Below are 23,391 nucleotides of genomic sequence, written 5' to 3'. Positions count from 1 at the left end.
TGCAGGTTAATTCCATGAGCAGGCTGTTCTGTTGACTGGATCAACTGGAACGCTTGTCGGTTTTAGAAAGTAGAGATTAGGATTTATATTTTGGCAAGGAGTTCTTTAATGAAAGGTCCAATGTAACAGAACAGTTCCTATTCCCCCTCACAACATGGTACCATATATGTGAGAGTGGGCCACTGGGGATAAAGAGTTTCAAAGTGAATACTACACAGATGATGCTAAATAATGCTCAGTTTTACTGGGGCAGACATGTAGCATTTTAGAGACTGGCAAACTCCTTCTGGTGGCCCAGGCTGACTGATAATAAAACCTCTCATTCAAGGAAAGTATTGACTCTATTCAGGGCCTTAAACAATCAAATAACTCAACTTCACAAACACATTGTTTCTGGGGAGTTGTGGTACCACCAGGTTAGCAGAGACATTCTGGCATGACAGCACCTTCAATGTAACCAAGACGACCATGTAAACAAAGCAAAACCTGTTCCTAACAATGAAGTCTTTGGAGAAAAAAATATATATATATTTAACATCAATTCACGTTGGACAGTGTTTGAAAAATGGCATAGCAGAGACAAAAGAAAAGCACACCAGTTGGCTTCAACCAAGTTGTTGCAACCAGAGAAACTGTCTTTTATAATACACACATGTAAGAGAGAATCACAATATATACACTCGTTATGAGGAGAACATTCTCACTCAGTTACACACTCACGTTAACATAGGTGTGTTATGAAACTGTACCATGTATACATTTGCTGAGGTTGACAGGACATTTGTGCTGGAGCTGTTGTACATCAGCCGAGATATTGACAGAAATGAAATGCCGTTTAAAACAGAACACCAACGACAATAGAGAAAATCTTGTTACTTACACAAAATTCCGTAGAACAAGATCAGCGATCCCCAGTTGTCCATCTGCTTCGGTCAATCGCCAGCGTGCAAACTTAAAACACACTTCATTTCTGCGTACAACCTGTGCATGCTGAGCTATAAGTAAAGGAGTATATGAAAGACAGGTGTACGTATTCGCACAGACACTCACATGCATAAAAGCATAATAAACGAACCACTCTACAACATACATTAAGTACTTTTACTCAAGCCACGCGCACACACACACACACAAACGCACTGATAGCTATCATCATCATCATCATCATTTATGTCCACTTTCTGAGCCAGAATGGGTTAAACAAGTTGTAATGATCCAAGTCAGTTTTTGTTCAGAATTACATTACTTCCCCCCCCCCCCATTCCAGATGGATCATAGAACAATGTCCCACTGGAATGTTCCATTTTTGGCTAGATGACCTTCCTGTCACCAACCATTTTATAGACTTCATAGGCACCACCACGACTATGAGCATTGAGTTTACAATCATGTGGTTGTGAGTTCGATTCTCGGACCAGGCTGTGTGTTGTGTTCTTGAGCAAGACACTTTATTTCACATGGCTCCAGTTCACTCAACTGTAGAAATGAGTTGTGACATCTCTGGTGCCAAGTTGTATCGGCCTTCCCCTTGGATGACATTTGTGGAAATGGGAGGAGAGACTGGCCATGCATGGGCAACCGTTTGTCTTCCACAAACAAGCTTGCCCAGACTTGTGCCCTGGAGGGGAACTTTCTAGGTGCCATCCCATGGTCATTTGTGACCGAAAGAGATCTTTTATAACCAGAGATACAGCACAGAGATTCTAAGCACATGATCTTCCATAGCTCAACACCACTGTGCGTAGCACTGCTACTGCTGCTGCTGCTGCTGCTACTTTATCTTATCTGCTCTAATATTTAGTGAAGGGTCAACCTTGACTGAACTTTATAGGGGTCACTTCTAGAAGTACATATTTATTTTTTTATTTGTGGGAAGCATTCCTTCTTCATCTCCATGCCTCTCATCCTCGTTATCATGAGGAGCCAACTTGCACCAGTTTTAAAAGTAACAAACAGGGGCCCAACAGGTTTTACCTCTGGTGGTCTGTAGCTGGGATTTAGACTGGACCTGGCTTTCCTTGTAACAGCTGGAACACAGAAGAAAAAAAGGTGAGAAGTCAGTTTCAGAGGAAGGACATATGAGATTAAGGCTTATTATCTCAAAATCAAACAACAATAAAAAAAAAAACGAACATGCAGCAAAAGAAAACACACAAAGGGATATACATTTGTACACGTAACTGGCACTCTGTCTGTTGGTGATGACAACACATGTTCCAGTTGATCCAATCAATGGGACAGCCTGCTTGTGAAATTAATGTGCAAGTGGCTGAGCACTCCACAGACACGTGTAACCCTTAATGTAGTTCTCAGGGAGATTTAGTGTGACACAGAATGTGACAAGGCTGGCCCCCTTTGAATTACAGGTACAACTCATTTCTGACAGCTGAGTGGACTGGAGCAACGTGAAATAAAGTGTTTTGCTCAAGGAAACAATGGATTGCTGGGAATTGAATTCATGACCTTACGATCGTGAGCCGAATACCCTAACCACTAAGCTATGCACCTTCTCAAAGATGAAGACAGGTGTATTAGCAAGTGTGTTAGTTTGATGCTCGGGAAAATGAAAAAGTCTTTTACTTTTCAAGACTACGCTCTTCAACAGAAAGGAATAAGAGAAAATAAACAGAGAGAGAATGAAAAAAACTTGTGTATGCCACCTTGACTGGCTTCCGTGCTGGTGGCACATAAAAAGCACCATCCGATCGTGGTCGATGTCAGCTCCTCTGGCCCCTGTGCCAGTGGCATGTAAAAAGCACCCACTACACTCTTGGAGTGGTTGGCATTAGGAAGGGCATCCAGCTGTAGAAACACTGCCTAATCAGATTGGGGCCTGGTGCAGCCTCCTGGCTTCCTAGACTTCAGTCGAACTGTCCAACCCATGCCAGCATGGAAAACTGACGTTAAACGATGATGATATATATACATACATGTGTGTGTGTGTGTGTGAGAGAAAGAGAGAAAGTGATTTATATATGTCAAGAAAGAGAGAGTGTGTGCGTGAGAGAAATCTTTTGAATTAATGAAGTATTTTTTCAAAGAAAAACTTGGACTTTCTTTCGTAGCTGCAGAAGGATAAAATTTAGGTCAGTTGTACAAAAGAATTAATTTTGTTTCCGATGATGATGAATAGTAAATAATTAGAAATATTTTTAACTATACACTTCAAAGTAAGAATCCATTTTAAGAAAGCTGGGTGTGATTTGAGGTAGACTTGCTGTTATTTCTAGCAGCTCAAGCAACTATATAGAAGTAACTTCAAGTAGAAAGTTGCACAATGGTGGTGAAGTGGTGATGTTTGGAACAACAATGTTTAGATTGCAGTAGAACTGAAAGAGCTGTTGTTGTTGTTGTTGTTGTTGTTGTTAGTAGTGAGGGTGGTGGTGTGAAGGTTGTAGTGGTGGAGGCAGTGTTGGTGATCATGGTTGTAGTCGTGGGTGTAGTGTTGGTAGTTGCAGTGGTGGGAGTGTGGAGGGTTATATTAATGGTAATGGTGGTGGTGATGATGATGATCATTTCTGGGTACATTGTGACAGAACAAGTCACATTTGGGAGGTTTGTGGTACAGTGTGAATGGGAGGGGAGAAACAGGGTCAGTCTGACTCGATGTGATATATGTGTATCTATACAAATATATATATATATACACCCACACCCAAACACAACAAACAAACAGCAAATTTAAATAAATTCTCTCACATGACAGAACAATTGTTTTGCAGTGTGTTAACTTTGCCTGGATTTTGCTATGTTTAACACAGACGTCCAGTGTGGTTTATTGCAGTCAATCACCTAAGATCAATTTGTTCCAGCTTATCAGGTTTCACATTACACAATATAAAGACACTTGACTGTGTGTATATTATCGATAAAATAGGAGACCTCACTGTGTGTATACAATGTATGTAATAGAGAACATCTCACTGTGTGCATGCAGGTGTGTGTATATAACACATATACAGAGTATGGGAGTTTAATTCACTGGTGAGCTAAACAAATAGGTATGCTGGATAAGTGCTGTAACGGATTATCAGGGTTCCAAGCTCATAACCGAGATGGGAGCTATGGGTTCGTTTTAGGTTTCCAATTTAACAGATATGTATTTGTGTCAACCACTCCAAGTGTGGTTGGCGTTAGTAGTGGGTGCTCTTTACATGCCACCGGCATGGGAGCCAGTCAGGCGGCCCTGGCATCGATCACGTTTGGATAGTACCCTTTACGTGTCACCAGCACATATGCAGAAAAACACTACCTAATTCAGGGCATGCTCTAAGAGACAAAGACTAACACAGACATGTGCACCATGGTTGTGGCCCATGGATCAGACAAAAACTACCACTGCAAATACCACCATCTCGCCTTACTGTCATCACCACAATCACCACCACTTCTACCCTCGCTGTCATCACCAACATCAACCCCATGACAACAAGAGCTACCCCACCATCATCACCCAAGATAAACAGGACTCCACTTTTATCACCACTACAAACATTACAGCCACTCGTCCACTATTACCAGCACCACCCTCACCACCCTCACCACGATCAATACAAGAAGACATGAAGCGCGACTTGCCTGATACGTATGGTTAGTTCCTCATTGTAGCCATTGATTTGTTCTTTACACTCAAACAGGTGCATCTCCACTATTTTACTCTGTTGGTGTAAGCTGTAAAATATACGAAACAAAGATATTAGGATAGGAAGTAGTGTTACCCCACCTCTGGAAGCTGACAATGCATCTATTGCTATGGCAATGTATAGCATAAAATAAGAAATTAGCAATATTTCAGACAAGCAACATTGAAATCTTGTTAAATTCTACAATATTAAATTTTACAAGGTTAACTTATACCTGCACCCACAAACTCATACAAACATACACCAAAACATTCATATAATCACACCAAACCACACTAATATTCACACACACACAAATACCCACATCAACTCACATACATACATGCATGCACATACCAAAACACACACACACACACACACACACACACACATACACAAACACATACACTAATTGAAACGGCTGAAAGTGAAGATGACCAATTTGCTGCTAATTAACAATTATTAACTTCCTAATCTCCATTTTCTTTTCTTCTTTTAAATGAATATAAACTACGTTTTTTTTTTTTACATATACCTATTATTTTAAGGAAATTAATTCCCCAATCTCCCAAAATACCAGGTATTGAACCAGCGTTTCCTACGATGAAACCATCCCTTCATGAGGTTTACAAATCCTCTAATTAAATTTTATACACACACACACACACACATTTATACATGCATGAATGAATGTGTATACATTTGTGTGTGTGTGTGTGTGTGTGTGTGTGTGTGTACAATCTACATCTACCACAGACCTTTCTGCATCAGCACACTCATCTTCAAGAGCCTTGTGGATCATATAAAGGTCCTTCTCCAGTTTGCGCAGCTTTTGAACTTGTTTTCTGAAATATTAGATACATCCAAAGGTCAAGGAAAGATAATGAAAAAAAGCCCCACAAAACACAATAAAACTACTCTGACATGATAAACAATAAAAATATCCTCTTACCACCACCACCACCATCATCACCATCATATACTTTAATTCTTAATTCCCCTTTATTAATAAAACATTGATGCAAACGTCCTTCATCACAGCAGACTTCTTTTCCTCCAACAGAAACCAGCCAAATATTTCATTCATGGACGATGACGAAGATGATGTATTGCTATAAACAACAACAACAACTATAACAACAACCTACCTAACATTCTCTTGGAGCAGAAGAATTGGTGACCGCTGATCTTCGACAGTGGAAAGTTGAAGTTGGAACCTCATACTTTGTAATTTCTCACCGGCTTGCTGTCACCGACAAAGAAAGACAGGGCATTAGTTCAAGGGAACCCTATCGCAATAAGTACTTACTATCATTGGTGATAATAATAATAATGATAATAATAATAATAGTCTTGAAATTTTGGCACAAGGTCAGCAATTTTAGGGGTATGGGGAAAGTCAATTACATTGAAAGGACGAAAGGCAAAATTGACTTTGGCAGGATTTGAACTCAGAATGTAAATAAGAAGAAATACCACTGAGCTGACAATTCTGCTAGCTAACCATTTTAATAATAATAATAATAATAATGATAATGATAATGATAATAATGATAATGATATATGCAATGTGAGACACATAACAACAGATGTACAATGTAGACAAATATAAAACACAAGACTCGCAAAGCATGTGGAGTGTTTTAAATCTAAAAATGGGAAAAAGAATGGAGAGAGAGAGAGCAAGTAATGAAAAAAAAAAAAAACAAGGAATTCTATTACCTTCCTGTTTCGTTCAACATGGAGCAGAAGATTGTTGATAATATCTAAGATTGTGGCATACTGCAACTGTAACAGAAACATTACAGATATACATACATAGATAGATATTGATATATATATATATATATATACAGTGTGTGCATGTGTGTGTATATATATTAGTGAGACATCTGGCATTGCCCAATCTGAAGACTGAGGGAATTAACGTTAACATTGTAAAGTACTGATTTAATTTTTTACAAAACTTCCGGATAAACAACAGGCACAGACCAAATCAACCACCAGTGCTTTAGAACAGGAACAGCCAGAACTGCAAAACGTTTTATGTGGTGTATCATCATCATCATCATCATCATCATCGTTTAACGTCCGCTTTCCATGCTAGCATGGGTTGGACGATTTGACTGAGGACTGGTGAAACCGGATGGCAACACCAGGCTCCAGTCTGATTTGGCAGAGTTTCTACAGCTGGATGCCCTTCCTAACGCCAACCACTCAGAGAGTGTAGTGGGTGCTTTTACGTGTCACCCGCACGAAAACGGCCACGCTCGAAATGGTGTCTTTTATGTGCCACCCGCACAAGCCAGTCCAGGGGCACTGGCAACGATCTCGCTCGAAAATCCTACAGGAGCCAGTCAGGCGGTACTGGCAACGGCCACGCTCAAAATGGTGCATCTCATGTGCCACCCGCACAAGAACCAGTCCAGGGGCACTGGCAACGATCTTACTTGGCTTGCCGGGTCTTCTCACGCACAGCACATTTCCAAAGGTCTCGGTCAGTAGTCATCGCCTCGGTGAGGCCCAATATGTACCAATTCCATGCCTATATTTACAATGCGCATGTATGAATGTCAAAGAAAGGAAGAGTGTATATATATATATGCTTGTGTGTATGAGTGTGTGTATATAGAAGCATATTTCTTGTCTGTGCATGTGTTTGTGTATATGCATGTTATAACATGTATCCTCTATATAGTAACATATGTGTGTGTGTGTGTTCATATATATATATATATATATATATATATATATATATATATACACACACACACTAATGCAATCCCATGTTCACAAACCAAAGAATATGTGAATATATAGCTGTATCTATGTGCGTAGTTAAGTAGAGCAGTATGTGTGAGTATGGTTGTGTAACTGCATGTAGATATATGTGTGTGTGTGTGTGTGTGTGTGGTGTAGTTGTATGTGGGTGTTTGTGTTTATGCAGTTTGTTTGTGAATGACTATGTGTGTGTGTATAGTTGTGAATAAGTGTTTGTGTATACACAGTAATTATATAAACTGTCTCAATATCCCATTACTATTACCTGCCCGCAGTTAACTCATGACCCCCAATCTCCCCACCACATACATCACTCTTACCACACTAACCTCCACTTACCCCACCCCCAACACTCCCCCCACCCCACTTAACTCCATCCCTCCACGAGTATATCACCCCTGACCAACCGCCAATTAATCCCCCAATTCATTCACACACAAAAACAATCCCTACCCAACAAAAGTTAACTCCCGTTTTACCCCCCCCCCCATGTTGCTACTGCCCCCTCCAACATTACTTCAACCCTCACTCCCCACCACACATCCCTCCCTCCTTCCCTGACTTTACTACTATTACCCTCCCTCCCTCCCTCCCCCACCCCAACTAATACTGGTGACAGTTGTATCAGTCCTTACAGAGTTTGTGCAGACATTGAGGTCGTGATGCAGCACTGTTGTCGTGTCCACTCCTTCTTCAGTTTGGATCATGTCGGAAGGGTCTTCCATTGGCTGCAACAACAAAAACAAAAACAACAGTTATTAAACGAATCATGGTGGGGTTAAGATTGATGATGAGGATGGTGGTGGTGAAAATTGATAGTGGTGGAGGTAGTGAAGTGTGGTGGTGGTGGTGGTGGTGAAAATTGATAGTGGTGGAGGTAGTGAAGTGTGGTGGTGGTGGTGATGGTGAAAATTGTTTGGTAATGGTGAGGTTTCTTACCAGAACTTCTGGAAATTGTTCAGATTCCACTTCCCCATAGCCAGCATAAAAAAACTGACATCGACATCGAGAGACAATCCTTTGAAGCTGGACACCTTGACCACCATTATTCTAAGAGAAAAACAGAAAATATTACAGCAAATCACACGAGTAGTAACACTGTACTTATTCAGATCTATTCTCTTTTAGTTTGTCTTGTTTGTTTATTTTTAGAATGACATTGTAGGGTAGGTGTGAGAGACCAGATCTGGCCAGTTTGAACATCAAACAGGTTGAATACATTGGCTGGATATGGTCAGTTTAAGTGCTAAAGGGACAAGCTGACAAAGAATAGGACAGTTACTTACCAGTCCATTATCCCCAACTGTGCTATTGACAACACCACCAACACTCTGGCCACTGCTGACCATTTCTGGTAGACCTTCCAGGTCAAACTCTGACCGGTCTTCAATGTTTTCTTTACTGAGCCATGCAATGTCTTCGTCGTTAATTACTTCTCCAAAATCCACTGTGGCATAATACTGTAAAGAGAGGAGAAAGAACTTACAGTCGAATCACACATCAAAGGTTTTTATTAACTCTGCACCCAGGAGGAGAGGGTTTGTAGATGATGGGGGGATAAATCAGAACATCAATGGGGCTACTAGGTAGCCTTTAAGTTGGCCTTTTAAAGGCGCTGTTGTCTATCCAGTCATCCAATTCATCTACACACACACACACACATCTTTTATTTGTTTCATTCAATGGATTGTGGTCATGCTGGGGCACTGCCTTGAAAATTTCTAGTTAAACAAATCGACTCCAGTACTTTCTTCTTATTTTTTTTTAAAGTCTGGTACTTATTTAATTGTAATCTTTTGCTGAACTGCTAAGCTATGTGGATATAAACAAACCAACACAGTTCATCAAGCAGTAGGGGATAAAGACATGCACACAACAAATAAGTAAATTTGATAGGTTTGTATGTATACCAAATAGGTTTAAATATAGTATGAGTGTGTGCATCTATAGATATAGACACTAATAGTCTGTTAGTGTGAAAGGAGCAAGTGAAAGAAGAGGAGGAGGAGGAGGTATATCTGACCTGCATGCATTCCAGAGAGCCAACCCAGGTGGTCTTACTGCACAGTTGACAACCTTTCCAGAATGGTTTGTGGATACAGGAGAGAATCTGGGCCTTTGCTGCACTGACGATGACATAGCCAACAGTTTCACAACCTTTTAACATTACTTGACTGTTGAACAGTTCAACTGTAAAAGAAAATATATGAGAGAGAGAGAGAGAGACATGTGTCAGTGGTGAGCAAAGAGTACTGAGGGAATGGAGGGGGGGGTCTGTAAGGAAATATATTCTGCAGAAAGACAAGATGGAATAGACAGGACAAGACCAAAAAGAAGAGGAGGCACAAGGAATGGAAAGTCATTTGAAGAGGTTTCTCAATGTGTGACGAAAGAACCCTGACAAATAAACTAATAATATTAATAATAAAGCTAAAGTGAAGATCAAATAAATAGAGCGTGTGTTTATTGGCAAAATGATGGTCCCCAAACATTACAATAAGTGTTGAGATCCACATAATTCTTCATTCTTCATTCGGTGTTTAAACAGATTTAAAAAGTGGGAAACCATCTTGATTTTATTAAACATGACAACTTATCCACTGCCTTTTCAGCCTGAAAAGTCATCCCCACCCTGTAGAAGTGGAGGCTTGGTTCCCTGCTATACAGAAACACTGTATCAGTCGATTGCCAAATGTAGATTTAAACGGAAGTGGATCCCAAGGGAAATAACTCAGATGTAACAGAGAATTTGTAGAGAAGATATTTCACTGTTGAATACTGAATTACAGTGAAAGTGGCTGAGTACTCCACAGACACATGTACCCTTAAAGTAATTCTCATTAAGTGTAATATAGTGGTTTCTGAACAACAAAATAAGTCTATAAAATAAAATGGAATTAAAAAAAACAAAAACCAACAAAACAAAATACTGTAAGTTTAACTTACTTAACCAGTTCTTCTTGATAACATCGTCTGTTTGGCATGCTGCAATGCCATGAAGTTGTTCCATGTTTGCTTCAGATGGCTGCAGGGGAGAAAATACGATACAGTAAATATGTGAAATATGTCAGAGGGAATAATGTTATTACTTTGAAGTCCTTCTAAGAAAAACAGGTGCGTATTTACTAACTACGTTACTCTATACTGAGAATAAAGTCAAATTTATAGTAAAGATAAAGTTAACTAGGATTTCACTATACGTGTGTGTGCGTGCGTGCACACACAATAAAACTTCAAACTATAAACCCCTAAACAAGTATAACTCTTATCAGAAGTAAAATCCTAATGGATGACAATCACACAATATCAATGTATGGTGTAACCCTAACCACCATGAAGTACGAAAGCAAGAACACCCTAAACATGTTTAATCCTACAAGAATTAGAATTTCAATGAAGAACAACTCAGAAATGACAAAAGCACAAGATACAAATGGCCCACAGTCAACACCTTGCACAAATTAACAAATGCATACATCCCACCTTCAGCTGCTAAAGTGTGTTTCTTGATTTGTAGTCTGCCTTACTGGACCCTAAGTGATCGTACACCTTTTTGCATATAAACATTTTTATTAGATGTTTTCTTTTTCACCAACATGCACACACACACACACATTCTCATTTGGTGGTGATGTTGGTAGTGGTTGCCAGTCAGAAAAGGATATGGCAAACGTGCAGATACTCCAAAATGCCTGAACTGTTCATTATTCTGATTAATTAATTAATTAATATATTAACTTACCTCTTCTGTGAAAGCCACCGACTTCTTATCCGTTTCTGAAACGAGCTTGTTTAGCATAGCATATGCATGTCCAGAGTGAAGTTGACTGAGGGGTATTGGCCCTGCATTTTGGGGTGTTTCTATACTACCAGGGGTGTTCAACGAAGAAGACTTGCTGCGCTGTGAAATCAACAAAAATGCTTTTAATTACCTTACCATTCAAACTGGAACATAACGAAGGATTATGCTGTTTACCGAAGTTAGGCATTCCTGTCTCTTTGCAGCTCTGGCATCACCATCAAACTATCCAGGAAGAAACATTTTTCTTTAGTATTCAAGTCAGCATCATCATTATCATTTAATGTGTGTTATCCATGTTGGCATGGGTTGGACGGTTTGACTGGCATGCTGGAAGGCTGTGCCAGGCTTCTGTCTGATTTGGTAGGGTTTTCTACAGCTGGACGCCCTTCCTAATGTCAACCACTCTGAGAGTGTAATAGGTGCTTTTATGTGCCTTATCTAATACACTCACCGGTTCGATTTCCATTCATTTATTATTTGTATTTTTTATTCCAAAATTTTCATTGTTTTTGCTTGCAAGAGCAACAAACATTGAACTAGTGTGTGTGTTAGACAATAAGGAATTAAGATAATATGTCTCTCCCCAGACACAACATAATTTGCTTCAACACATGAGTTCATATAAATAATCTTGCACACCACATACAAAAACGAAATTCAACCCTACAAAAATAATGAAATAGGATCAGCAATGGAATTAGGATTAAGGTAAAATTTAAGGTTAGTTATCAGGAAGCGATAGAGGGAAGGAAATTACTTACATAACCTTGTCGGGTGTTGTCCAGTTTGAAACCTTTCAGTGCTTCAGAAGATAGATTACGTTTCAGTGACTGGGCCTTGATGTAACTGTCATACAACCCAAGAAGCACTGTGCGGTTACTGCGAGTCCATGCTCCTTTCATGTCATAAACCTGTACCATATGAGTAGGTGTCTCCTGTTGGAAGAGATTTCATAGAGAATGAATGGAAGAAATTAAGATTTAAGGACTGGCTTTACACAAGGGAGCACAAGATCTTTGAAACATTTTTTTAGTTGAGATTGCAAGCCTAACACAGAATTTGTAGTTTTATGGTTCAGTAAGAAGGAAGCAGCCAGAACAGGTTTGTTGTACAGAAGATAAATGGCTGTTGACATTATACAGGAATGGGTGGGAGTAATTGGTGTAGAGTTGGAAAGGCTGGGCAATGGTCTTTCCTTCTCTGACTAAATCACACAAAAAAAAAAGAAAAAAATATTAAAAGAAAAGCTTTTAATCATTCAATCAAGCAAACAAAAATGGCATAACAGAGGCACATTATTTTATGTTGCTTGACTATATTGGACACAGGAATGAGAGAGGGTGGGGGGAGGGTGGGGGAGAGAGGGTGGGGGAGAGAGGGTGGGGGAGAGAGGGTGGGGGAGAGAGGGTGGGGGGGAGAGGGTGGGGGAGAGAGGGTGGGGGAGAGAGGGTGTGGAAGTTGGAGGACAATAAACATTACCTTCTGGACATCTTTTACTTCATCTTCAGTTGTAGTTTCATCAGCTCGTTGATATGAAACTCTGCAGAAAGAAAGATCCAGAAATAACACATTATTGAACAATACATTGATTTCTTTTGATCAAGAAATGCAAGGAAGATTTTTTTTCTTTCAAATTTAAGAGGGAGAAATTTTTTTCAGGGTGGACGTAGTACATAGGGTCCAGTAACAGACATTAGTATCATCATTTTGACACTGTTTTCGTGTGTCCACTTTCTCTATTTTGCATGGGTTGGATGAAATTTATTGGGACAAATTTTGTATGGTTGGATGCCCTTCCTGTTGCCAACCCTCACCTGTATCTTAATAAGGTAATATTTCCCCATGACCAGACATCTTGTCACAGAAGACTGGAAACGAAGGACACTACCTGCATAACAATGACATTCATTAACAGCTATCACATGAAGTCAAGGCAAGGAGACAGTAACACACACACACACACACACACACACACACAATTATCTACCTCTCTCTTTCTCTTTCCAAACAGATACTTGTAAACATATATATTTCCTTATTCACATAAATCTAGATAAAAGCTACAAAACTAAAACCCTTTTTACCTGGAGACACTGAGGAAGACATTTTTCTCCACGGGGGCTCTGTAGGGGACATCAAGCTGGAAGACAAGGGGACAGAAATATTACATCAACACGGAAGGAGCAACAGGTTAATACTGGAGACGAAATTTCAGTAGTTAAATAACGCAATAGAGTTAATAATTAACTAATTAATTAGATAAAGGAAACAAGGAGTTATTAAATGATTAAAATATAAATGTCTGATAATACAATTCCATTAACGATTTTTATTTTAAATATTTTTGCAATGAGAAAAAAAGAGACAAAGTGTGTGTGTGTGTGTGCGTGCGCACGTGCACATACAAGCATGCTTATGCATGTGTGTATATGGGTAGCATGTATGTGTGTACATGAGAAAGTCTGTGTCTACATATATATGCATGGATGCTGTGTGTGTGTGTCTATGTGTGTGCTGTCTATATGTTTATGCATATGTGTGTGTGTATGTGTGTGTTTAAAGATGATGTGAACTTGGTAAAAGAAGACAATAGTCAAATAGATTGATAAACAGAATTGCTGGTAATGTCTGTAGAAAATGGTAAAAAAAAAAAAGGCATTAAAATATCAGCACATAAAGTTACATTGTATTTATAATGGAAAGATAGCGTTACAATATCAACACACATATCAGAAGGCAGTGCAGATGTTGTCACAATAAATAGTACAGAAATATGTTTACAATATCTATAGAAACAGTGGGGGGGGGGGGAGCAGAAGATACAACACTGGAGTGATAATGCAGAGGATATCACAACAAATTGATAGTGCAGAAATCTTGTAAAATGTCCACATAAATAATGGAAAGAAAACCGATGATATCGCAATGGATATCATTTGAACAATGACGGAAATCAACCAGTTCACATAAAACCATTACAAACCAAGTCTAGCTTCACACACACACACAGCATATAAGTGGTGAATGGCCATTGCTTGACAATGAGAATCGAGTTGTTTGGTCACTTCAGAACTGATGTCCAGGAGGCTGATTTTTACAAAGACATGTGTACCCTTAATGTGCCTTTTGAATTCCAGGTACAAGTCACATGATAGGCTTCTCTATAGTTTCTTTCTATCCAGTTATACTCACAAGGTATAGGATGACCCAAGACTATAAAGAAATGACACTCGACCAAGATGCCGTGCTGTGGAATGAAACCCAACACCTTGTTACAAAGCAAACTTCTGAAGCGTTCTGCCATACTTTTTGTCTACATGCACACACAGACACACACACAAACAAACAAGCCCATACAGACACATATAGACATACAGACAAACATATAAGGCAAGTGGATGGAAGAAATAAGCAAAGGATATAAAATTAAGTGCCATAAATATACAAAGTTTGGAGACAACAATAAAAATAACACAATATTCATGCAATGAAAAAAAGAAATGTAAGGAAAAGAACGTGTGTGCACGAGTGTGTATGTATGTGAGTTTGAATAAAAGACAAATACAACTAATTAATTTGATCTACTAATGAGGACAACATCCAATGAAGAAAATAAAACAGCTATCATAATGAAATCCACCTACATATTGGCAGACCTTCAATGCCACCTGGAAATATAATTAAAATAGTCATGGTAATTGCTTTTCATTTAAAAGACAAAATGGAAGAAGGTACATATATTCTAAGAGTATGGAGTTCCAGCATGAGCATAAAAAACTGGTTGGAACTCATGAAACGGTAAAATACAAGAATGGAAACTTGAGACTATCTGAGGCTATCAAATCTGTTAGATTCTCTCGAATGCAACCGTTTTACCTTCAGGACATTCATTTTAAACATTAATTATTGCCACCACTTCACAAGTTCATCCCCTTTCACTTACCCTATAAAATACCTTGGAAAATCTGTGTTATTTGCACAACTACTCATACTTGAAGATTGCTTGGAGATACATGGCACGTTATATAAACCTGCCAACTTATTGTATCTTTAGACTATGAAACTATTTGTAGCTCTTTTGTAAACTGTGTATATTACATGACACACACACACACACACACTCACCTCTTTATCTTGACTCATACCTACATGTCCAGTGGACATAGAGATTTCAAATCTAAGCAACACCATATTGCTATGGGAAGAAACAATACAAAGGAAACTTCACAAATTTTCATATATCTATGCACATACATGTGAAAGTATGTGTGTGAGTGTAGGTTTATATGGATGTGTATGTAGACACACACACTCATATGTAGCATCATCATCATTGCCATCATCTGATGCCCAATTTTCTGTGGGCATCAGAACAATCGAAAGAACAATCGAAAGAACAATCGAAAGAAAAATCGAAAGAAAAATATATTGAAATAATGAAAGAAAGATTGGTAGGTGTTCTGAAATAAAATTGGTAATACGGTCACCCGTAAATCGATAGATACAAGGTTCAAGTACTGGTGTTTACAATATTTTATATCATTTTATTTTAGAAACTGTTAATTCATTTATAAAATTATATATTAATGTTGTAAATATCAGAGTTGTCTCCCATAAATGGGCAATAGAGACAAGTCACCTCCCTTGATATTACACTGGCGTTAAGAAACGGCACAGAGAATATCAGATTCTTCTAGCACCAGGTAACAAGAATAATCTTCAGTCTTTTTCTCCTCCTCCCACCACTACTACACCCCACGATTCCAATATAAAATTTGTGGTGAGAGCCTAATTTCTACTTCATGCCAGTTTGTGTGTTTATGTGACTGTTTTTAAGTATGTGAGAAAGAAAATACACATATAAGGGTCTGTGTGTGTGTGTGTGTGTGTGTGTGTGTGCGTATTCCCTATGATACTGAGAAAAAGATTCTAAAATCCCTTAACTAATATTATTCTGCAACAAAGGGAGACACAGAAGAACAACCAGTCAATTATTATCATAGCATTAAATCAAAGAGAAAAGCCGTCTGTCTTTACCTGTTCTGTAGCAGACGGTACACTGCACAGCCACAGTTTTGTAGTTGATAGTTCACATGTTAAATAACGGATGCTCCAGCTGGACTGTGGTCTGTGAACCAGTCCATCATCAACATGCAGCAGCAGCAATTCATTGCACAGCTCCAGATTGAAAGACCTGCTGTGCATTTCGACACCATGTTGCTTAGAGTAGGACATCCAGTAGCAGATGGAGAACTGTGGGAAGTTCACTGACATCTTCACTTGTCTGCAACAGAAATACGACACATCCAGAGAGCAGAATTTCTCAAGGTTAAGGGGTACACACCCCACCAGTAAGAATGGTAATATTTTTGTAAAGGTAGGGGCTACATAATGGTGGTTGACACTCTGTCGGTTACGACGACGAGGGTTCTAGTTGATCCGATCAGCAGAACAGCCTGCTCGTGAAATTAACGTGCAAGTGACTGAGCACTCCACAAACACGTGTACCCTTAACGTAGTTCTAGGGGGGGGATTCAGCGTGACACAGAGTATGACAAGGCTGGCCCTTTGAAATACAGGTACAACAGAAACAGGAAGAAAGAGTGAGAGAAAGTTGTGGTGAAAGAGTACAACAGGGGTCGTCACCATCCCCTGCCGGAGCCTTGTGGAGATTTGGGTGTTTTCGTTCAATAAACACTCACAACACCCGGTCTGGGAATCGAAATCGCGATCCTATGACTGCGAGTCCGCTGCCCTAACCACTGGGCCATTGCGCCTCCACTACATAATAAGACATAAGTAACTAACAAGTGGATACAACATGCCTTCACAGGGTGTATGTATATAGACTGCAATGGCCATAGAATAAAAATACAATGGTTCATCTAATGACTTGATTCTTTATGTCATCATCATCATCATCATCATCATGTACTGTATGCCTGTGAGCACACTGATGACACTCCAACAAATATCTTCCCAAGTTCTCCAAAGGCCTCACCACTCTTGTCCAATCAGCTCATGATATTGTCCATTCATAACATTCTTTACCTCCCTCTCGATCTACTACCCTCCACTCTTCCTTTCATGGTAATATTTCCCAGACCTCGGCTTCTCTTCAAATATGGCCATAATATGTGAACTTTTGTTTTTACTTTTTTTTTTTTTTCACAATGTTCAGGTGTTGTTGTCTTTCACCTACCTGTAGAAACACACATCTATTTGTCCAATGATCCATGTAAGAGACTCACCCACATTTCAAACACATTGATTACATTCTTTTCAGATTTGTTTGCAGTCCCTGCTTTGCGACCATGAATACCCATAGGCCAAATGAGTGCTCACACGAGCCTTGTCATGGCTGTTGCACAGTGCAAATACCACATTTTTCAATAAATGCATGGCTGAAATTTACATATAGAAGTAATTAGATGATTAGCTTTCGTTTTCCTTAATTAATCACTACACAAACACACACAATATGGATAGATATGGCAACCTATAAACAGCCACAACAAGTCCTATGAAGCCAGTATCCTCGAGGTCCCACCTTTAACTATGAAAATCCCCAAACAACACATCAAAAACAACCAAAATTTCTCATGGTATCATGAAAGGTTAACGCTAAAGTAATTCTGGCACTTACTTGTAATGTCTGCTTAGCTGTGGTTTCTTAGGATTTGTGTTTTGGAACAGAACTCCTCGCTTAATTGGTCTGGTCACTCGACTAAAACACAGCTGAAAAGAATACAAGAGCATGTTAGCGTATGTGTGTGTGTGTGTGTGTGTGTGTGTGTGTGTGTGTGTTCATTCATTCTCTGAGGAGCAGTCAACAAACTGTGAAACAGTCCATCAGGAGACTCATTTCAATTTTTTTTTTTTTTTTTTCTGTACATTTGTACATGGAAGTTTGTATCATAGCTTACCTTGATTCGGTCCATAAACCTGAGAGTACTAGCAAAAAACAGACAAATGGGGATATCACCAGGATTGTCAGGAGAGGGTTTGGTCTCCAGTGTGATGTTCAAATTTAAATTTTGGGAACGGAATCCTTTGAAAGAGTCATGTGCCTAAAAGAAGAGAAACACAAAAGGGACTTAAAACTGTTCATCATCATCATCATCGGCGGCGGCGGCGGCGGCGGCGTCGTTGTCGTCGTCATCACCATCGTCACCACCACCACCATCACCACCACCACCACCACCACCACCACCACCACCACCACCACCATCATCATCATCATCATCATCTTTGTTGTTGTCATCTATATTTATTGTAAGCACATTTTCAGAGCTTTAAAAACTATTTTCTTCCAGGATTACATTGTGGAAAATAAATTCTGTTTTGTTTGTTAGTTTTTCAAACCAAGAAAAGGTTTTGGAGAGTTTGAAAGTCTACCTCCATTACTCTGGGGCAGAAAAGAAGGGCTGCCCTTAGAAGACTTAGGGTTAAGGGATACAATACATGTAAAAAATTTGTGCTTATCCCTTTAGGATACAAATATGGTTAGGAAAAGGTTAAGGGTAAAAGATATCTAAGAGATTTAAACAAAAAAAATTCCTTTAGAATACAGTCAAAGAATGAATGAATTTACTTACTTCCATGGAATAGTCTGGGACTTTGTCGGGGGCACAAGGCACGACAGAATGGTGGTCATTTGGGTCTCCTAGACACAGCCATTCTAGTCGGACACTACAAGAAAGAAATAGAGAGAGAGACAAAGACAGAGAATGTATAAAGAAATGATTTTGGTTAGAAACTTTACAGATAATAGCCAAGGAATTAAATTTATTTTAACAGAAACTTGGAACATCAAATTTACAGGGCAGGAGAGTAGACGGGGAATGACATCACCTCAGGTGACAGGTATGATCAGAAGCTGGGGCAGATATTTAAAAATCCATTTCGTGAATCAATGGTGAAATTTCTAAATTTTTTTTTTTATCCGCTATGAATAGCATCTAAATTTAAATATAACAATAATTCATATTCTTTTTTAAAGAAGGTAATGCATGGTTTAAAGTTAATTTAGTTGCTATTTCTAGCTGGCAAAGACTCCATGTACACCAATGGAAAGAAGTGAAACACAGGATACTCACCAAAACTTCAGATTTGGTAAATGTAGGAGTCGACAGTCGTCGTACTTGGAAGCAGTCCGTGCATAGACATCTAAATCTCCCCTCAGGGCAAATTTACCTGAATCAGAAAATAATGATTATTACCAAAATCTTCAATCGATATTTGAAGAGACACGTTTTGAAATAAATAACAGCAACAACAGTAATTGCTGATGGTTGTTATTACTAAAAATTAAAAGAGGTGAAGTCTATTATGGGTATCCCAACTTTAGAATGCAAACATTACATCTCTATATGTGATAAGAGGTGAATGAAAGGATTGGCAACAGGCAGAGCATCCAGCTATAAAACACTGCTTCAGAAAAATCGTCTAACCTATGCCAGCAGGGAAAAGAGGATATAAAAAACACTGATGGTCAAATGATGGTCAAAGTGGTAAAAATGGTAGTGGTGCAGTCACCAAGGACAACCTTGCACGGTGGAGAGGCTGTTACAGCAAGGGTCACTGGCTATTCTCCATGGTAATGCCATTGTAGCCATGACCATAGGGTATAACTGAGTACACCATTTGTTCTGGGATGTGTGGGCCATTGTCCCCTCCACTTTCTGCTGCTTAATCCATTCCCCACTTTTTTTTTCTTTTTCTGTTTTTCTTTCTTTCCATGTAATTAAATTGTGGTTCAAAAGAAGATTGGTGCATAAAACAAGCATCCTAAACAAAATCAGCTTACCATTTGTCCAGTCGAGGATTAGGTCTCTCCATGTCCAGTCCATGAATTCTGTAATGTTACAGGGGTCAAACGAGGCATGGTAGAGCCAACGCATCTGTTGTACAGACATAGTAAGCCGACCATGAAACAGTAAACGTAACTTGTCCCAAAACGGCAGAGGTCGACTCGGGTCAACTGAAGGCCTGTTCACCATTTCCATCATCAAACTCACTTGAGCAAATGTTGGTTCCCAGCAAGAACCATATCCCATGGTCAAATCTTCAATATCTACAACACAAGATGGACATCATAATGGAATGCATGATTAAAAACTCAATATCTGTAGACAAGACTAATAGCATAATAGTATGGATAGTTGCACATCAATATCTACAACAGAAAACAGACAGTGTAATGGTCTGTGGTCTTTTGGTTTGGGCCAGCAACTCCCAGTGCAGTTGTAGAACCACTATTGTGATAGATGGCAGGTCTTGGGTATGTTTAGACCCGGTAGAGTGCATCCATTGCCAGGTCTGACCAAGGCTAATTTGTTTTGGTAAGAAGCTTGCTTCCCAACCATAAGGTTCTGGGTTCAGTCTCACTGCATGGTATGTTTTGATAGCAATCCACCAGAGACAGCCCCTAGTTCTGTGACACAAACTCTCTGTTCAAAAGTGATGTAGATTAAAACCTTCCATCAAAACAACATGCAAATTTAAATTCCAAACACCGGGTTAATAATGGTTTCAAATTTCGGAGGAAGGGGCTTGTCAATTACATCAGCCCCAGTGCGCAACATATACTTATTTTATCGAGCCCCAAAAAGTTGAAAAGCAAAGCCAACCTTGGAGGAATTTGAACTCAGAAAGTAAAGATGAATGAAATGTCATTAAGCATTTTGTCCAGTATGCTAACGATTCTTTTCTACTCTAGGCACAAGGCCTGAAATTTTGGGGGAGTGGGGTAGTCGATTAGATCGACACCAGTACACAACTGGTACTTAATTTATCAACCTCGAAAGGATGAAAGGCAAAGTCGACCTCGGCAGAATTTGAACTCAGGACGTAAAGTCATATGAGGTAGCGCTAAGCCTTTCGCCCAGCATGCTAACGTTTCTGCCAGGTCATTGCTCCACACCAGTTCAATAACGACAAAATTATGTTACAAAAGTCTTCATTATTTCCAAAAGTGAAGGAAACAAATGCAGTGAGTTACAACAAAAATACGCAACAAAAATGGTAAAAACCTGAATGTCTATAAGACAAAACAATATTTTGGTTGATATAGTAAAATGCTCAATCTCTGTAAGACCCAGCAGACAATTATAATTGTATAAATGGTAAAGAGGTCAATAACTCTAAGACAAAACTATAATGTCATAGACAAAAAGAGCAAAGATACACAGTTATTGGTAACAATGTACAAAATATTGATTTCTACAAGTGAAAAATAATCGATGCTCCGTTGTGGATATTGATTACATCAATAATTATTGGTGTCCAAAATAGGAATCAATATTATTTACAAGCAGCCATTAGTGACCAAATGGACAAAAGTTATTCCCCTTCGTCACTTTAGCATTTTCTATTACCAATGATCATTATATTTAATTAGCGTAAGATAATTGTTTTGTTTTAATATAATTATTGTTTAAGGGAAATAATTAAAATTTACTCAGAAAGGTAATCATATCATCAAAAACCTGGCTTGACTCAACAATGAAGTCTTTATGTGGTTAGTCAAGTAACTAGAAACAGCAGCTAAATATCTTTCAAATTACACCTGACTGTCTTAAAAATATATACATAACTTTAGAGTCTGTTCAGGGTTGTCTCACTTTGGTTTCATCTATTGAGAAGGGCTAAGGAGCTAGAAACGCATCTGGAAGTCTGCTAGGCGAAGACACTGAGCAGATCTGGGGTTTTTCATACCTTTTACCATAAGCAAGAGAGGTATGTGGAACAAACAGGGGCTGCAATGCGGGTGGAGCACTTGCAGAAAACAGCACTGCTTGGAACTGCTCGAATACTCCGGAAGGTACTCAGAAAATAAGAGGTGTTACTTTAGTTCACTAGTTGTGAACAGCTGACACCATAGTACATCTCCAGCATTAGAAGCTGTGCAAAGACAATATAAGAATGATAATAATAATAATAATAATAATAATAATAATAATACTCACCACAGCTTAAATCATAGAAAAACTTAATGGGAGGTAGGCTACGTTCAACTTCCATATCTTCCCATGGTGATTTTATTTCAACAGAACACATACGTTTGGCTAAAACAGAAATATTTTGAATTAAAGAAATAAAGGTTTTATGAAATATACTGGCACAGAATCAATTAAACTTTAACACTAATTAAAGCAACCAAAAATCAACTACCACCACGAATTAGTAAATGAAGGAGCCGACTGACATGCTAAAAATAGCAGCCAAATCTCCCTCAGATCACATCCTACTCTCTTAAAATATTAAGGGTATGCATGTCTAAGTAGTACTCAGCCACTTGCATGTCAATTTCATGAGCAGGCTGTTCCATTGATCAGATCATTGATACACCAATACATACACAACTACCACATCTATACATGCACTACTGCCACCACAACCACTACCATCACACATACATCACTGCAATCACACACACACTACCACCCACACACTGCCAGAACATTTCCCACCATGACCACCACAACTACTGCTGCTGCTGCTACTTACATCGTTTGATCCCTTCTTGTGCAGCCCCAATCATTTTACCCCAGGCATGCATGTCCTTCACTTCCAACATTGACTGTGGGTAATCTCGCAGGAAGATGTGGATGTCTGTCACATCCATTGTCACCATTCGGCACCATAGAGTATTGAACTCCAGACCTTCCTCGGGATAAGGACTGAAACAAAACAAGAAACAACGCATCAATGGGTGAGGGTTTGTGCAGCAGGGTAAGGGGCAGAAGAAAGGACGTAAAAGAACAGAAGTACAGGAAACTATGCTGCATTTGTGTGTGTGTGTGTGTGTGTGTGTGTGCGCACATGTACAAATGGTAACGTAGTGCAGTGATGGCAGGGTGTGTGTGTGCGTATTTATGTTGGTTTTGCGGTTGATATTTGTGTCATAGGAACACAATCTTTTAACTTTCCAAACAATGAAACGGTTCCAGTGGTAGACATATCAAGCCAGTGCCACCATGGAAATGTGGACCTTAAAATAATAATAATAATAATAATAATAATAATAATAATGACTAGCAGGACTTGTGAATATTTCACAGAATTAAAGGTAAACCTATTGAGTTATTTCGGACAACTTTATCCAAAAAACCTGAAAGTGTAGCCTGTGTTGTGTCTGTATGGAAAGATAGTCGGTCATCTGCGCTATTCATTGAAAAGGGA

At 39.0% G+C, this 23,391-nt stretch overlaps 1 protein-coding gene across 5 annotated transcripts in view; it reads right to left on the bottom strand.

The window, feature by feature from the left end:
- Window positions 1-23,391, bottom strand: part of LOC106869079 (protein hobbit) — a 207,241-nt gene that overhangs the window by 6,163 nt on the left and 177,687 nt on the right. For 3 of the 5 annotated variants that reach the window (XM_089341492.1, XM_089341493.1, XM_089341497.1), the window contains 24 exons: window positions 22,717-22,889; window positions 22,176-22,274; window positions 20,015-20,281; window positions 19,305-19,401; window positions 18,804-18,897; window positions 18,132-18,275; window positions 17,852-17,943; window positions 16,243-16,489; window positions 14,850-14,873; window positions 13,290-13,345; window positions 12,685-12,745; window positions 11,967-12,140; window positions 11,146-11,304; window positions 10,350-10,428; window positions 9,427-9,593; window positions 8,690-8,863; window positions 8,343-8,453; window positions 8,039-8,131; window positions 6,345-6,410; window positions 5,771-5,868; window positions 5,381-5,467; window positions 4,579-4,671; window positions 1,975-2,027; window positions 881-995 (listed from right to left, as the gene is read on the bottom strand). In XM_089341492.1, coding sequence (XP_089197618.1) covers window positions 881-995; window positions 1,975-2,027; window positions 4,579-4,671; window positions 5,381-5,467; window positions 5,771-5,868; window positions 6,345-6,410; window positions 8,039-8,131; window positions 8,343-8,453; window positions 8,690-8,863; window positions 9,427-9,593; window positions 10,350-10,428; window positions 11,146-11,304; window positions 11,967-12,140; window positions 12,685-12,745; window positions 13,290-13,345; window positions 14,850-14,873; window positions 16,243-16,489; window positions 17,852-17,943; window positions 18,132-18,275; window positions 18,804-18,897; window positions 19,305-19,401; window positions 20,015-20,281; window positions 22,176-22,274; window positions 22,717-22,889 — 2,823 coding nt within the window. The remainder of the gene's footprint in view (window positions 1-880; window positions 996-1,974; window positions 2,028-4,578; window positions 4,672-5,380; window positions 5,468-5,770; window positions 5,869-6,344; window positions 6,411-8,038; window positions 8,132-8,342; window positions 8,454-8,689; window positions 8,864-9,426; window positions 9,594-10,349; window positions 10,429-11,145; window positions 11,305-11,966; window positions 12,141-12,684; window positions 12,746-13,289; window positions 13,346-14,849; window positions 14,874-16,242; window positions 16,490-17,851; window positions 17,944-18,131; window positions 18,276-18,803; window positions 18,898-19,304; window positions 19,402-20,014; window positions 20,282-22,175; window positions 22,275-22,716; window positions 22,890-23,391) is intronic. The other 2 variants (XM_089341494.1, XM_089341496.1) reach the window with 1 other exon arrangement.

The sequence above is a fragment of the Octopus bimaculoides genome, chromosome 24, assembly GCF_046866305.1.
Source record: "Octopus bimaculoides isolate indiv1 chromosome 24, ASM4686630v1, whole genome shotgun sequence".
In the NCBI taxonomy this organism is placed as follows: Eukaryota; Metazoa; Mollusca; class Cephalopoda; order Octopoda; family Octopodidae; genus Octopus; species Octopus bimaculoides.
The sequence above is the reverse complement of the archived record's forward strand: the minus strand, read 5'-3'. Positions and strand labels throughout refer to the sequence as shown.